General features: G+C 34.1%; 1 protein-coding gene across 1 annotated transcript in view; it reads left to right on the forward strand.

Moving 5' to 3' along the window:
- The first annotated feature begins 405 nt into the window (after positions 1-405).
- The window catches only part of LOC144444895 (glycine receptor subunit alpha-2-like), a 62,802-nt gene continuing 43,742 nt past the window's right edge, over positions 406-19,465 (forward strand). Inside the window, exon 1 of the mRNA XM_078134445.1 lies at positions 406-458. Coding sequence (XP_077990571.1) covers positions 406-458 — 53 coding nt within the window. The remainder of the gene's footprint in view (positions 459-19,465) is intronic.

The following is a 19,465-nucleotide window of genomic DNA, read 5'->3' on the forward strand; positions in this document are numbered from 1 at the left end:
GAGTCTGTAACTGCTGTCAACGTGGGAAAGCAGCTTCAGATGTCCTGTGAGAGAAGGGCGCTTGTCATTGTGTTATGCATTAATGCGTAGCTGTGACTTTGGACCGTTGAGTTTCTCCAAGCTTCGTTCGATTGGATGGAAGGACAAGTTTTCAACATAAGCTGCGTGATAAGGGCAAATACAAAACGTGTCTAGATAGATGACGTTGTTAAAAGGCCTCTTGTAAGCAGAAACAACGCAGTATAGATTTGTTTGTCGGGAGAAGACAGACGTATTGTATAGTCTATTTCTGCCACTTGCACAACGTTACCTTTTTACTCACTACGATATAAAGGATTGTTATACCAACGAGAAACAACTTTAAACCAATTCTGATAAACAGTGGCGTTAACAACTGACCACGTCATGTATGGTTCACGATATTTTTTCTGTCTTTGGGTATTATCGGTCGTCTTGGGGTAAGTTCATTTTTATATTCTATTTGGCTGAATATTTTATTTGATAATTGTTACATCCACATCTTTCACACAACTATGTCGTTCAACGTACAGCTACGATACTGTTTGAATGTTATAGCCTAGTATGATCTTAAAACCTATGTTCAGTGCTGTTACCCCGTACCATCTCTCTCTATTCCCTTGTAAAAGTATATTATTACTTTCACGGTCCATTTTATTTTCATTTATCTAAATATGAAATGGCTTGGAGCACACTTAGTTGTTGTATGAAGGAATAGGAGCGTTAAATGTATTGAACTATTGTAAATGTAGCAGTTTGTTTTTGGATTTTGTAACTGTTACGAAATGTTGACGTGCAGCTTTTGTCCGAATAAGAGGAATACGTTGAAGTTAGAAACCAGAAACAATTTCCCATCATCGGATTACTCACGGATTACTCAAAATATAAATACGTGAATGCATAGCGTGGCTGAACAAATAATATTGTTCTAATGGATTTCGACCTTCGAACAAGAATTGAAGTGTTAAATAAATGGTTGGTTAGTCGTATATGTACATCCGTTCTGGAAAAGAGGCAGTAAGTGTGACGACAGGAGGGAAAATATAACAGTTTTATCCCAAAATGTACTTCACAATATTGAGTGACGTATTTACATTGCAAGTTATAAGTAAAAATATACCACATTGTATTTTTTCCTACTTTCAAGCAGAAATGCCGGAAATTTTAGAGAGCTTGCTATTCCAATTCACCACTAAATGCTACTTTCCTGCGCCATCCAACAACGTCTCTCAAGTAGACATTTTTTGAAAGAGGTGCTTCTTAATAATCAATCAACGTCAAATCTAATTTCGAATATATCACATGTTGATGATAAAATGATATATATATATATATATAAGTGTGTAACAGTGACATAGAGTAATACTTCATTTCACAAGATTTCTGAAGAAATCATATTTCAGTACTGTGATTTTGAAGACATTAATTTCTTGACATAGATATAAACTTCTGATAAGACGCTTAAAAGAATTAATACCATTTGTATGCCAGTATTGCATTGACAATAAACTAGTGTAGAAGGTTTCTGTTCGAAGAATATTTCACAAATATCACGACCGACAAACATATATTCGAAATTGGGAAACATAAAAGCCATGATTGTATAATGCGTACATGGAAAAAAATTCATTGGGCGTGTTATTTGCATAATTAATTAGTTATTACGTTTGATATTATATATGAATAAGGATCACGCGTTTTTTTATGCAACACATGTACAGTGGAAGCAATACACCATCATATTGCGATCTTGTGAAAGACGTTAACAAATGTTTGTTTTCATCTTCGAATTTATTTCAATCGTGATATTTTCTGACACACACACACACACACACATACATTGTTGTACTTGTACACACACACTGTGTACACTAAATGGTTGTATATATATTGCTTAACAAGACGGCCAAACTAACTATTCCTTACGGAGGTTTACTTCTATACTTGGCGATGGAATATTTACTTTCATGGCGACATTTTGAGACTAATTCAGATTCATTGTTCAGCAGCATGCTATTTCCAGCATTGATTATACATAGTTTCACGGAGATTACAACGTTTCGTCTCATTTGTGTAAGCAGCCGCCCGGTTATGATATCCCACACAATATTATTTGGTTGGTTCCTTTCCTTCAAATTCCAAACTTGTTTGGATACCTGTGCTATACTGGAGTCTCTTAGTAAATGTGTGTTTGTGGTCTGTGTGTGTGCATGTGTATGTATGTATGTATGTATGTATGTATGTATGTATGTATGTATGTATGTATGCATGCGTGCGTGAGTGTAAGCGGGTTGTTTCGTGTTTCGCTACATCTAGCATATGTCAGCATGTGATATTAACATGATTTGGTATACTCTCTCAGGCCATTGCAATTGTTATTTTTTTGTGATTCAGAATTGTTATATCATGAAAAAATTACAGCTTTATGACCATATCGCATGGTCTTATTTGTAACCATTGATTTTCTAGACATCCATACAGAATATCGAAGGCATTTGTATGTTCAGAAACAGTACTATTTACAATGCAATGAATGTATAAAGAAGACGCCTTGTACAAGCCCAGCATAATTGTTTACTCACAGCATTTATACAAAGAACCAGCTCGCATTGTGCCGACGAATATCCGCTTTTTTCAGAATCGTTATATTTTCTTAGGCGTGTTTTAGTTGACCGAGACACGCGTTTCCATTATGTATAGTACACACATCGTTGCCATGGTTTTATAGAAAACTAAAACTTCATGCAACACATTGGTGAATCGAGTAATCAATTTTGCCGTTGGCAAAATTTCCCATTCCAAGTAATTTGTTTTATGCAGTAATTTGATTGCATACTGCAAACTAAACACATGTCATCATCGGACGGGAAAAAGAGGAGCGGCATAACTTCCGTGAATACTAAATTTAATCGATCGACAAGGGAACTTGTTTATTTGTTATCTATTCATTCCGTTCTGTTTTCCAAATTAAGTACAAGTTTAGACATGTGACCTGTTTAATCAACACAGACTGATGTTTGTTCTACGTCAAATTACCCATCTCAGGATATTACATCGATTTAAAATACATCTGTTATTCACTAAACCCCGATTTAGAACTTCAAAGAGACCATTAGCAATTTCTCAAACTGGTGCAATAAATGTTTACTGAGAGTTGAATTATTCCAAATTCAGGAAATTTATGGAAATGTATTTCGAAAGGAACACTTAGATCACGAACGCATGTAATTCCAACCTCGATTGCTCCTATATATAAGAGCCGGTAAAGTTGATACAGCATACGGAACACTATAATGTGTTTACCTTATGCTTTCTTTAAAAAATAAACTAATAGGTTTACTACATCAATTTTTTTAAAAGAACACTCTCTTTGTAAGTAAATAAATTTATACACACAGATTGAAAATAAATTCTGAATGTTAAAAATCGGCTATTGTGGTGAATGAAGTTACATATACATTAAAAATCACTTTGCGCTAATCAGATACCGAACGCCTAAAGTTGGTTGTAGGCGCAGAAAACATACATAGTGACCTGTGTCCATACGCGAGGTTTTGCCGGCTATTGTGGTGAATAAAGTTACAAATACATTAAAAATCACTTTGCGCTAATTAGATACCGAACGCCTAAAGTTGGTTGTAGGCGCAGAAAACATACATAGCGACCTATGTCCATACGCGAGTTTTTGCCACCTTTAAATTTTGAAATCCCTATTGTCAGAATGTTTTTATTTGAAATTAAGCATGTAAACGCTTTTCTGTCAGTTGTTTGTGAATTTTTGACGGCAATAGTCTGTGTACTGCAGTATACTAGCATTAAAATTAATATGTGAATATGTATAAACCGTGAACGAAAAAAGCACATCGAGCCCCGATTGCTGTTTCGTTCTAAGGTGTGGGCACGTACAAATATGAAGGGTGCATTTTAACGTGTAAGAAGCCCGATTGTTGAAACCTGTCAATTCCATAATGATAAAGGTTAAACATTAAATGGTTTAGGAAAACTTACAATCACTTTTAATAGATCACAATTATACGTTAGATTACTATATACAGTCTATCAGCACATTAACCGAAAGAATTGTTGATAACTTTCGAAGTAAGCAATTCTGGCTTAGCAAATGCAGATATTCGAACGTAACTAAGGAATCTAACATTAAGTGTGTCTGCCTTCGGTGTTGTCCCAGGTACTGTACCACACTGTCATTAGTATTTCATATATACGGCATTTAAGTAATTGATGGAAGGTTAACAAAGAGATTGTGTAGGATGATTGCAAAGTTTGAAGCCCAAGACGAGATAAAGCTATTTCATGTAATACAATTGCCGCATTTACCTCATCATTCTAACTGGAAATTTGATAATGGTTTGCTGTGAACACTTCTAGAATGCTTAAAGTGTTGTAGTAACGACGTCTAAAGATGTCTTCTCCTTGATTAATGTCTCTCAGAAAGAGACGATGATTATCGTTTGATTCATTTAATTAAATGAAGCGAAATACATGCATGAAAGAGTTCGCTAAACCAATAACGAGCGCAAGAAAAGCCATCTTTGAAATAACAATGATATTGAGTACTGTGCATCACTATTGGTGTATGTTATTGGTTTCCCTAAGATATAGAACATGGAAACCCCATTATTTGTCTTGAGCGTGTTTTTGTATTAAAGGAAAACGGTGTTCAGTGTTATCGATATTTTAAGGAAACATCTCTCCAGTGCTTCTAGCTATGCAAATGATTCTGTATTCGGTACTTTATTCAATGGTTAGTAGTATTGCATCTAGACGCCATGACATGAATTCAATATTTAATCGTTTCAGAAATATTAGTACACTGAGTGCAAAACAAAATCTACACAACTCGATATTCTCCGGATCTAAATTTCAAATTAATGCTATAGCTGTATGGTTACAGAAACTAGACATTATTTTTGTTATTGACTTAACAAACAATATAAACAGTAGCGATGCCCAACTGCTGCATCTGTATCATGTTAGCTAAATTATACGAGTCAATATTCCTCGACGCAATATTTCAAATTGACGCTATTTGGTTAAAGTTTTCAAAAATAAAACATATTCCTATCGACTTGTTAATCAACAATATCAACACTAACGATGACCAAAAGCTGCATTAGTATATTGTTATCCAAGCGTCTTATATTATAACTTGAAGTTTAAGTTGTGTGTTTATTTATAAATTTTGGGTTTCATACATACAATAACCTCTGCCCGAACAAATCGCAAAAGCATGACACTCTGAGTTACAACATTTAACTTCTTATTTCCCCACTTTAAGTCTTAGCTAAGTCGCGACAAATATTGCATTGAACAATGTTCTCCCAAGTGAGATTGATTTTTTTTTATAGATTTCATACGAGGATAAACAAACTCTATGGACAAAATAAATGTACGTAACATTAGAATAAATGGACACAGGGAGATAATATAATATGTTATTATAAGATAGGAAACCAAGCCAACAATTCACTCAGCGGTGTTTCAATAATAACGCTGTTTAGAACATGTAGGAATCTCAAAAACCAAAATACATGGCAATCACCCCAGCCGTTACCAATCCGTATTAATAGACCATCAATCATTTTGAATAGAATTTTATCTAAAGAAGATCGTCTTTAGAATCGTCAACGACATCGTTCATCGATTTGAATAATGGTGAATGGAGATTGATGTTCCGACATTTTTGTCAGAAAAGGTGGTACATGGATAACATGTAGTATGTGCTAGATGTGACTAGCAAAGAGATCGTGACCGTGCTGAACAAAGGAATAAAACACCTGTCTTGCGGCATTGTCATTTAAAACTCAACTCAACTCAACTCAACATAAAAACTCTTTATCTTCGTCTTTTATTCTGTCTGTCTGTCTGTCTGTCTGTCTGTCTGTCTGTCTGTCTGTCTCTCTGTCTCTCTGTCTGTCTGTCTCCCTGTCTGTGTATGTATGTATGTATGTATGTATGTATGTATGTATGTATGTATGTATGTATGTATGTATATCTGTCTGTCTCTCCAGTTGCCTACCTATTTGTCTTTGTGTATGTACATATGTCCGTATATCTCCCCCTTCATCTCTTTCGCTCTCCCTCCCATCATCTTCTCTACCGCGTCCCCCCTCCTTGCTGTCTGCCCATTTGCTCGTCCGTTCGCCTGTGTGTATGTGTTGGCCATTCAGTCAGCCTCTCTGTCTGTCTGTCTGTCTGTCTGTCTGTCTGTCTGTCTGTCTGTCTGTCTGTCTGTCTGTCTGTCCGTCTGTCTGTCTGTCTCGTCCGTCTGTCTGTCTCTCTCTTTCATCTGTATCTCTCCTATCCCTGTATGTTTCTTTTGTATTGAGTGTGTTTGATAGTTTAGGGGTTATTCTTCATGAATTCGAAATTAGATCGATCAAAATAAGACGTAAATACTTATGCGATGTGCATATGCCATTTAAATGAGAGTCTATGTCTGATATTTATGCAAATTATGGTTATTGTGAATTTGGCTCAAGCTTTAATGGTCATTACGAAAGAAATATTCCTTAGAATGTTACAATCAAATGCTTCATCACCAAATTCGATTTTAATATACTAACGTTGGTAAAAAAGACGCAACAGTAAATATCCAAAGGGAAAATTGCTCCTGAATTTGTGGAATGGGTTTCTAGATGTATAAATATACATCTAGGGGTAGAAGCTGTCAAAGAGGAGAAGTAAAGTTAACATGTCAGCAATACCTCACTTATAGCAATTACTTAATAAATTGAGCTTTGAGTAAATATTATTCTTTAGATATATAATTATATCTTTAATTTACAAACGCTCTGAAATCCGTGATCTTGACAATGTGATCTGCTCCAGCCCTATATTCCAATTCGTAAACTCCGTTCATCCACCAAGAAACTTTTAACATCTACGTACAACCTACAAAACCATCACATATGGTGGCCGTGCATTTTCATATGCTGCGCCTAAACTATGGAACGTACTACCACTCGACATCAGAGAATCTCCAAACTTGGAAACTTTCAAAAGAAAACTGAAAACGCACTTATTCTCCAAAGCATACAGTGTGGTTTAGCCATTGAGCGTCATAGAGCAAAACAATGTTTTTGGATTTTGGCGCTATATAAACTTTGCAGATTGATTGATTGACTGGGAATGTGTTAGAGGAAGACCATGCGTAAACCTTAACCACAAAGACATAGTACACATTCTTACACACAGGTAAACATATATCAGCTACGATAACAAATTTGCGAACTACGAATAAGCGGAGGGGAAATTATTTTGTTATAAAACAAAATCATGTTAATAATTCCCTACAATATATTGGGCTAAACTCTCAATTCTATTTGTGATATGCTTTGTGGCGAAAGATACCGAATAATGTCCAGGATTGCAAATGTTTGTTGGAACATTTAGAAGTTCAAATACGAGGATTTTTATGATGAATATTAATATACCAGTTGGAATAGATACTTTAAAAGCTGTAGTCAATTAAGATTTCTTTTTCGAAATGTTAGAGAAAGTTATAGCAAATTATGTTCCCTAAATGTATAACTGTGTTGTACTAGGGGATTATACTTGAAAACTTGAAATTTCAAGAAAGTATGGAAAGGTACATTTATGACAAGTATTATTGCGATTATGTTAAACAAATGACCAATGAATCAAAGTGACACTAAACACACATAAATATATTTAATCTACACTTCCATGCATATGACTGTATAAAGTAATAGTTAGGTATTTTCAATCGGTGTGTTGTTCAGAGCTATTTTAAGAATTGCTTCTTGATGAAAACGTTTTTCTAATTATAACGTAACGACAAAAATGATAGAAAATATGAAATAAAATTAATAGATAAAGCAATATCATAAAAATCCCTAGGAGAAAACCGCCAGACCAGACGGTTTCACAGGTAATTAAGATTTGATACATATGATGTATAGAAACCAGTAAGTTTTCTCTCCTAATCAATTACTATCATATTCGCATTTTTAAGATGCATTTTTGTTATGCATGTAGGTAATTGCAATTACTCATAGATGGTTGACTGACTTGTAGTTCATTCTTCAACTTACGAAATAAACTAGTGTGAATACCCGTATATCTCCTTTATTCAATACACTATAATCTTCCTATCTTTTATGGTAATACAAATTTTGGAGTAGAACTTGTTGCTAAAATTGACAAGTTTGTTGTAAACGTTTGACATGCGATTATTATTCAGATATGCATCAACATCAAACAAACATTTTATATATTGAATAATGATTGCAACAAATATACGTGCATTGAAATCAATTATATTAAACCATAAAATAACAGGATAGAAGTAACACACCCTCCTAACGACAAAGAACTTTCCAATTGGTGGTATGTATGTATGTATGTATGTATGTATGTATGTATGTATGTATATGTATGTATGTATGTATGTATGTATGTATGTGTTACACCTAATCTGTGAAATTGCCCAATTCATGAAATGGGTAGGTAACTTTGCCCAGTTCATGAAATAGTTAATCGTGTTGTCCAGTACATGAAATGAGCATCTTTTATAGGACACACACAAAAAATAAATATCAATAAAACAACTTTATTATCATGTATTTCCAAACTCACCATTTCACAATTCATATTTTATTATGATTCAGAGTATAGCTTGTGTTTTAATAGAGTTCGAAAATCAACACCCCAGTCCAAAATTCTTACCCCAAAATTTAATTTTGCCCTTTTAGATCGTAATCTATACACTCATTTGCATAAGATTCACCATTCCATGAACTGGGCAAAATTACATGGCATATTTCATGAATTGGGCAATTTCACAGATTGGGTGTAACATATACATGTATGTGCGTGTGTATTTAAGTGTGTGTATGTATGTATGTATGTATGTATGTATGTATGTATGTATACATTGTATGTATGTATTAATACATTTATGACAAGCTGAAGTTAGAACGAGTATCAGTTGAATCTACTCAAAATAAACATCTACACCATGATATTTTATCCAGACTACTTACCCAGTATATTGGCTTAAAGGTTGTGTGCATGAATTTGCCAATGTGTCACATTATGCAAATGTTACTTATGGGTAAATGTTTCAAATTAATTATTACTTATTTATTGGATAAAACAACAAACATTTATACTTACTCATAGCCAATGTATGGGTCTCTGTTATCTCAAATGACTGTCATGTCGGCTTCGTTGCATAAACTAGACTCTGGAACGAACCAATTATATTCCCATGAGTATTGACATTAAAGCTGCAACTAACCATATGCTTCAATAACAAATGTCGCAGTTAGGTGCTGCAGATCATTAGAGATGTTGCTATTGTATTATTATACTTGCCAAAGATGAACAGCACAAAGTAGTCGGATATTGGTCTTTCGTGTTGACAGAAATGTATTGCCATGAAACATATCATATTGGAAACATTATAGATATTTGAACATTTTTTTCATTTATACCTATAAATAACCAATGTGACATATACATGTCACTAGGGAAGAGTAAGTTGTGTAAGCACAGAGGTGCTCTAATACAGCTTATGGGGTTTATACGGGGGATCGCTAACCCTTATACCTTCAAGACTTGGCATATCATCAATTATTCACTTGAAACAACGCTGTAGTGACGTCGAGTGCTACTATCGTAAAGATTACTTTTCACTTTGTATAATATTAGTGATTTAAGATTAGTATGAAGACAGACGTTGAAGGAACATGGTTCATTAACAATAGATTGTGGGGATGTCTCATATCCTAATCCGATATCTCGCTGGAGACATGAGACTTCATCTTCTCCCTATATCTTGTCCTCGTTTTTCTTATTGTAATTGCGAGTAACAACGTATTCAAGTAGTAATTCATCAAAACAGTATCATTGAATCTAAAGAGTCAAATGAATGTAGAGGAAACGCTTTGAATAAGCACAACCATTTTTCGCTGTAAGCGTTATTTCTACTGCGGTGCTATTTCCTTTCTTAATGAATTTTCCTTTTGTGTGTAAAGATCTCATTTCCAGTACGTTAGGATGTTAGCATTTGGAAGAAATGATAACATCAGTTTCTTCTATAAGTACCTATTCTCTTGCGTAACAGCTTTTACGACACAACCCCCCACCCCCAGTGCACTTCAAAAGATGCGTCTTTAATATATGAGTACATCTTTGTTTTCATGACTTCTATCGTCATGAGAGGTTAGAAACACAATGATAGAAATGCAGAAGATAACATGCAGACACATAGATATAGAGCCAGGCAGACACACATATACACACCTACAGATAGATAGATAGATAGATAGATAGATAGATAGATAGATAGATAGATAGATAGATAGATAGATAGATAGATAGATAGATAGATAGATAGATAGATACATACATACATACATACATACATACACACATACACATACATACATACATACATACATACATACATACATACATACATACATACGTACGTACGTACACACACACCCACATACATACATACATACATACATACATATATACATACATACATACACACATACATACATACATACATACATACATACATATATACATACTACATACATACACACATACATACATACACACATGCACACATTACATACATACATACATACATACATACATACATACATACATACATACATACATACATACATACATACATACATACATACATACATACATACATGCATGCATGCATGCATGCATGCATGCATGCATACATACATACATACATACATACATACATACATACATACATACATACGTGTTTAATGACACAGATAATATGAACGTACAAAGTTAATAAAGACGGATATATATATAATTATAATGTGTTGTTTTCGTTAATCTTACATGAAACCTTAATGTCTGATATAAAACACATTCCTTATAAATACACTCCTTAAAATAGAAATTTAAACAAGGGTCATCACACAAACTATTTTAATAGTATAGACAATAACAACATTTTGAACAGCTAAGATAACTTCTAATCTTCGTTAACATCACAGAATTTTCAAATGTAGATGTTGAAATTTGGATCATTGCATTGTATGAATCTTACTGAAATGTGGCGTGCAATAGACACGCATGTAAGATCATTATATGACATCCTGTTATCTCAAAAAAAGTAATATTCCACTATTTTGGTGATACTATTTGCATCGTCATCATTTATATATACTGGTATACAATCCATATTAAAATTTCTATGGTTGACAAGTAATGGCCTTTTTAACGAATATGTTATCTAGTTTAATCCGCAAATGCAAGTAGTGGAACTAAGCCAACCGTAATTAGGGCCACAAAAAGTATTTTTCATCAGTTTTCTTTTAATACCCAAAACATGTTCAGGTTACAATAATAGGCTGGTTACTTTGACTACAGTCTGGCCCTGTCTGCTAACAACGATGTGGACACTTGGAAATGAGTAATCGAATACAAATGAATTATTATGATCGGATAAACCCAATATTTTGGGGTGCTGGTTTCAACGCAATGGAAGATCTAACATCGCTTACCTTACATCATGTATTTCTTCCTAATTGAGGTTGTAAAGTTTACTCATCTAATCACGCAGGGTTAACTAAGTATGCTAAGTGACAAAATGCACAAGATGTTGAATAAAAAAATCCATATAAAAGGAAACCCTTGGAATATAATCATTCTTTTTGGATACATATTCCATGGAAGAAGTAGAAACATATTAACTTATTCACGTACAAATATGTAATCATATAAATATGTAATTAGTGGGAGCATACTGTGAGTGCTTACGTGATGTTAACCTTAGTAAAACTTTACCAAGTGACCTAGTTCCATTAACACGGCATAAAACTACTCAGATGGGAAGAGAATTAACACAAGTATTATCACTTAGTGACTTATTTCTATTTGTGAAACGTAAACTGAACTGAACTTGGTAATAATCTTATTAAGATATTATATGCGACGTGGTAGTTGTAGAAATCCTATCAAACTCGTGTATTCAGTGATATCACAAAGAGCATAATTTCCTACTAAATGTCATTCTTCAATTTAGTTCAACACAAGATATTGTCACAACTAGAAACGGTACCTTCAAATGTGAAAATGACTTTAAAATACCACAACTGAAGACACTTACGTCAACAGCTGTAAAAAGTATAGATCACAATAATATTTTTGACAATATTTTAAGTAAACAGCCGATATTGCAATCACAAATATCTCCTATCAGCTTGATACTGACGACGAGTATACGTTATTGCCGTCTGTAAAATACATTTTATGATGCATTGCCCATAATCAGCCCTGCGTGTTCCATTTGCTTTTTCGATATTCGATATGACATTACTGAACTTTGCTAGAACACGTTACACAGGATCTGGCCAGGAAACAACATCTACCACACTGTTGTTATAATATAGAAACAAGCTATTTTTTTCTTTGTTCGTGTATTTGACAAAAATCGTTTAACACGACGTATGTTTTAAGTTATAAAGATATCGTTGGATGACAGTAAACACGGTACAAAATAACAGATGGGTACGGTATAGTTAAGGCATAAAATAATGTTTGGTTCCGGTTACCCGACAATACCTACTTTTTCACTGCCGGCCCTAAAATGTTGTCTACATATTCGAGAAAAAAAAAATGATCGCGAAAATTGTGAAGTCTCGCTAGAAATAGTCGTTACGGAAACTCAAAAACCAATATAAAACTGTTCTTCCAATTTGTAATGGCTTACATGTACATCTGATGGGACGAAAACAAAAAAAAACACACAAAAAAAACAAAATCTACCTACCTAACCTATTCTAAAATTGAACCACGTATTTTTTTTTTTATCTCAGGTATAATTGTATAATTGATCATCCCGTTATACACTAAGAAACTCATATACTACGTATATTACATGTCAACAGCTCCGTTGATCAGTGTCATGTTACTGATGTGCCAACATCCAACACACTCAATACTCAAGGGTACACACGGACACAGTCGCAAATACAAACACCAACACTTAAATCTCGTGTGACTACACAATCTCGCATGATTGTGTAACATAGTTTTAATCAGAGTCACGACTAGGTTCTTCTGTATAGAAGTGTGATATAGATTATTCATGATATGAGAACTTATTAACGTATTCTAGAAAGCATAAAGAGGTTTGTCTTCTTATTATTTGTCAACTGATTCAAAAGGTCAACTGACTCATGTCAAATGTCGTCTACGGATTGATACAACGATAATTCATAACACACGCTTTTGTCGTTCCTCCCAATCTTAACCAGAGAAGTAGCATCGGATAATTCTCGTCTAGACTATCCATTGTCGCAATATCGTTCTATAAAGGTCAGATGTTAATTCTCAAATGTTAATACTATAGAGGTGAAAGTTTCTGATTGGTCCTTTTACTTGTCAATTAAGTACACAATTAGCATAATTACTGGTGTTCAATTGGCACCGGTAAAAGCAGAAGGACCCAGTCGTGACGCTGGTTAAAATGATGTTACGAGATTTCGCGCGAGATTTCAGTCATTTTATGCGCAAAAAAATAAAAAGTTCACAGAATAAATAAATCAATCATAATCTCGACTTTACCAGCCTAATGAAAAGTAATCAGTAGTATGCGGCAATGGAATAGAAATCTATAAATATTTGCTTAAACAATCTATTTATAAAACATGGCAGCACAAAATGCAATTTCAGTGCGTGTGTGTGTGTGTGTCTGTGTGTGCGCGCGCATTGGTGTGTGTGTGTGTGTGTGTGTTTAGTTTCGAAATCTCGCCATTATACGTTTCACCTTGCCAACCACATCAACCCCCCCCCCACCTCCATAAGAAGTAGAATCGTTTGGCAATCTCCTCAGCAACATAACAGTCATTGTTACATAATGTACGTTCATTTTATATGAACAAAGACATGACAAACTGTATCAGTTGTCTTAAGATTGCAAAGGCGTGAAATTCTGAGTTACAACATTCTAATTCATTGGATTAAGACTATTATTTTAGCATTGGGCGCTGTAAGACAGCTTATAGGTATTTTATACCTGATGACACTGTTTTAACAGGACGGTTAATGCTCGACAGATCTTTGGAAACCCTTTGAGTTGCGTTTTGTTGAGACCATCTAGTTCTCATTTGTCTTTTTAACTTTAATAATGTCTGTAAATTTCCAATTAATTTTGTTGACATTAAATCACAGACGTTTATTTGCTATTGGTGTGATGTTCTTGTGCGTTGGCTCGGGTTGAATTCTCACCAGCATTACCGATACGATCAGTGCTTCCAAACAGTTTTTGTTGCAGCCAGGACTCTGTTGTATGTCCCTGCCAGCAATTTATTTTGTATGACGTTTCGCTACAGTCTTGGCAATATAGCTGGTGTACAACTATGTTAACATTACATCGACCTCTCTTTCTTTCCCGCCTCCCTTCCTCCAGTTACAAAAAAAAGGAAGTACACACTACAACACAAAAACGTTTACAAACTAGGGGTATATCGAACTCAAGCTGTCCGTGAACATTGATGAGCTTGGTCATGTAGTGCGGTGAAATGGATAAATGCGATAGAACTAATCAATATTACTACGTATACGGTATCCACAATGTCGCAGAAATCAGTTGAACTATTGAAAATCCGTAAGAAGGGGTGATTTTTAATAGTTCTTTCTGTCTTACGGTGGAGGTTGCCTTATTACAAAGTGATCGGTTAAATTTTAATCAGTTTTATGAACGGTATTAGTGAAAGTTGTTTGTCGCCCACGTAAGCCATGGAATCATTTTTTTTAGTCTAAGAAGGTTTATCTTCTAACGTAGTCACTGTGTAGGTGTGTTGTATGTTTAACCTGAAATGAAACCAATTGAATGCACAGGGTTGTCTTCGCTACCGTTTTAGCTGCAAGGAAACAATCGAGACTGAACTCGTAGAATGTGTTACTTTACACGTACTTGTTTTTTGAGACAGATTTATCTTAAAGGAAGTTTGATGACGATGTCTATCGTCCCTTTTATTTGTACGAAACTATTTTGCAGCATGATTAAAAGTTCAAGGTATAACAATAATTCTGCTATCAGGTTTATTTCCAATGCTTAATGCACTTCGCATATATATATATGAAGTCAGTGGTAAAATTTATCCGTAGCACAGTGCTCGATACGTCTGCACGCAGAGCGGAGTATATGTTGCGGGTAGAAGAAAATCAAGTAGGGGTTTTCGTCGCTGCAAGACTGTTTCGTGAGTAAATTAATCGTCAGCAGATGCTGATGTACTGAATATACCTCGTATAAATCGTGTTGTGTAAGGCGGGTTTTACATAGGTTGTTGAGTGGTGCTTTTGTTTGTATAAAAGGTGTTAATTATGGCGGTGTGCGATAAGGTCAGTTGTTACACAACAATGTTTTATTTCTATTTTATTTCTTGTCGTCATAGAAATATATATATATATATATATATATATATATATATATATATATATATATACATATATATATATATGTATGTATGTATATATATATATATATATATATATATATATATAACTCGGTGAGTATCAATCTGCTAAGACAGTGCTCTATACCGCAGTGGCAGAGCGTAATAGTTTATATATATATGTATGTATGTATATATATATATATATGTATGTATATATATATATATATATATACATACATATATATATATATATAACTCGGTGAGTATCAATCTGCTAAGACAGTGCTCTATACCGCAGTGGCAGAGCGTAATAGTTTTGGTTGTACTGGAACTCTTTCTTGGGTGTAACTCGGAGTTTCACGCATATTGCGATCATCAGACACTCTGATGATCGCAATATGCGTGAAACTCCGAGTTACACCCAAGAAAGAGTTCCAGTACTACCAAAACTATATATATATATATATATATATATATATATATATATATATATATATATATATATATATATATATATATATATATATATATATTACACTCAATCTGTGAAATTGCCCAATTCATGAAATGGGTAGGTAACTTTGCCCAGTTCATGAAATAGTCAATCGTGTTGCCCAGGTTATGAAGTGGGTATTGTAAGATATGCCCAGTACATGAAATGAACATCTTTTATAGGACACACACAAAATAAATGTCAGTCAAACAATTTTATTATCATGTATTTACAAACTCATCAATTCACAAATCTTATTTTATTATAATCCAATGTGGCTTGTGTTTTTAATAGAGTTTGATAATCAACACCCAAGTTCAAAACTCTTGCCCCCAAAATTTAATTTTGCTCCCTTTAGATCGTAATCTATACTCTCGTTTGTATAAGGTTGACCATTCCATAAACTGGGCAAAGTTACATGCACATTTCATTAATTGGGCAGTTTCATGGATTGGGTGTAACATATATATTTACCCACTTCCATAAAACTATGTATGTACAAATGGCATCTTTCACCTCATATGTTATGATATGTCATGTTATGATATGATATGATATGGATAATCATGGCAGTCCATGAAAAACTCTAAATGTAGTTATCCAAATCTGCGGGCAAACCCAACCGCCAGTACCCCCGTTATCTTTGAATAATGCTGACATTTCTTTTACACTATAATGACGTCAGTAAATTGATCTCTGCTTACTCTAATGTCGATCGCCATTTTGATATCGACCATTGTTGTGTTATTTCAATTTGGTCTGAAGCAATCAGCTAATGTAGTATTGATTTTGGGCATAACAAGTCGAAGACATGACATTATGTTACAATGTAACTTTTAAAGTAATCAATAACTCCTATACTTATTTCTTTAGTTAGCTTTTTCGTTTGATTGGTCGCCACTTAGTACAATATTTATTCATTTTTTTTAACAACGACGATAGCAAATCATCTCTGATGCAACGATTTCGATAAAATTCACAGTCATACAGCATACTTAGGCTTGCGAAAAGTCAAATGTTTATTTCACGTGTGTAATCGATACCTATTACACTTTATAAATCTGTGTCATTCTTCACATGTCCAGTAATTCTGTTATTTACAGTTTTTTAAGTAAGCAAATTTATTAATTAGCTGTAGATCAAGACTCCTTTTCCTACTTGCAGATGAAGATGTTTCTGAAATCGTTCAATGAACTGATACTCCAATAAAATCTGTTTTCATTCATGTAATGGATTCGACAGGTATATGTACATGTCCATACAACCGATTCGGTATTTTTTTGGTGACTGTTTTATGTACAGATAGGGTGATCTTATACGTTATAAATACATGTAGCTAAATACGAGAGATGGCTGTAGGGACATCAGCACTTGAAGAGGAAATGGAAACATTATTTTACTAATTGTTAGTAGCGTACAGCCATGTCATTTTTACGTGTATACGAAAGTTTGCAGCATTGACATCGGTAGCTGCAAGGTCATATGGATTGCATAACGTTTGTAAGGTCAAACCCATTAATTTGTCTATACACAAAATGAATTAATAACCTTGAATATTATCAAAATGCACGTTTTCTCTTTACGTATGTATATTAACGAATTTTTTTTTTTCATTCTAATATTACCTATACATAATTATCGAGATGTGCACACATACACACACACATTTCTAAAGTTTATCAATACAATCATGTACGTACACGTTCGTAGCCCAAATCAGATAGCATTGTATTACTTCATAATAGGATATAAAAATGCCATAGTGCATGAAACACTATCATTAACTTCTAAGTACTATAATGAAAATGTCAAGATTTCTTTATGTAGTCTAAGGTTTGTTTTGATTGGTATTATTTCTTTAAAGTAACTTAAAGAACGGTAACAGAATATTTCATGTAATAATTTGTCCTGAAAGCGGTACCCTTTATGGGTGTTCTTTATGTCCAATGCCATCACAGTTATCCCATTTCCGCCCCATTAGGTCTAATAAATAAGGTTAATTGAAGTCGTCTTTAAGCTACAAATTAAGCATTTACTTAGGACTTCTATTGATGAGAGCGCCTGATACTGGACAAAAATAGCCCAAGTACATTAGAGTAAATTTTCCTTAAAATAATTCTTAGCTAACGCATCTCTTGAGTGTAACCTCGAGATACTAATGTATTATATGATGACCAATTCCTGCTGTTTTAATCTATAGTGTGCATTATTCTAATGCTTTTAAAGAACACATATCAGTTTACGTTTCTCTTTTCCTTGATCAAATTATGGTCATTCTCTTTCAGACTATCTCTGCCTGATCTTCATACAGTCTCCCGTGGGATTATACGCTCTTTAAAAACCCTGCTTGCGTCTGTCATGGCATATTTCTCTGGCAAATGAGACCTGATAAAAATGGGTCGTTGCATCCGTTCCGCTTTGTTATTTACCTGAAACACCGGTGAAGAGACGCTAAATGATGTATTCGAATCAGGTGATTCCTAGAGCTATCCATATCATCATAATGATGTTATGATTATTCTTGGACATTCCGTAACATTTGTACCCTACCAAACTGAGCTAAACCTTCCGTTGCTAAAGAAAGTGCTTATGTCTGAATAATTCACTATCTCCTATTACCGTGTTCGTGCGTTCTAATGTTATATATTAAAAATTAAAAGGACGAAAATAAGCATTTCAATATCAATCTAGTACACCCCGGTCGCAGTACGTAGGTGTTGTTCTTTGACTTAAAGTAATATTCTGAAGCATGACGACACAATATTTTTTAAAAAGCCTTTAAAATAAATTACATTTCCGTTCGACTACAATAACACAATTGATTGATAGGCATGTGGGGTAAGCTTCCGTCTAGACTTTATTTAGATGCAATCTTTTGATTTACAGGTACAATAAAACATCACTGGTTTTATAACCAAAGTACTAGTATAAGTTCACTTGGCCTGAAGCAAATACCCGAATTATGATGTCACCGTCCTTATGGGTGAAAGGAAGGGTTGATAATAGTTATGATATTATGCGGAAACTATCATGCCTATCATATGGTATAACGGCCACGGTTCATAGCATGTGGTAGAATAAACGATGGTTATATCTTTTTCTAGGAATTTCTTCTCTAACGACAGACCCTTTCAGGTGGTAAGTCATTTTATAGCATCCCTGGTGTGAATATGACGATGGTATCATCGAAATTATAGATTGCAAATGAGATATCCCGGAGTTGTGCCTGTCATCAATGTTATTGAAAAGTCTACTGGTTTGTTGTTATTATAAAACATTGTATGGTGAAAAAATATACCCATGGATAAGAGATGTAGAGAACGATAGTACTGCCATATAGTGCTGCGTAAGTTGAGTGAAATATGTTTTCAAAGTAACTTGACGAGTATTGAGTATTATTTTGTACTCAGTGCTCTTCAGAGGATATCATTGAAATTTATTTTACATTTAGTGTCTAACTTAATGTATATCATTACTAGATTTTTTGTCATGTACAGGC

Source organism: Glandiceps talaboti, chromosome 13, assembly GCF_964340395.1.
Source record: "Glandiceps talaboti chromosome 13, keGlaTala1.1, whole genome shotgun sequence".
Classification (NCBI taxonomy): domain Eukaryota; kingdom Metazoa; phylum Hemichordata; class Enteropneusta; family Spengelidae; genus Glandiceps; species Glandiceps talaboti.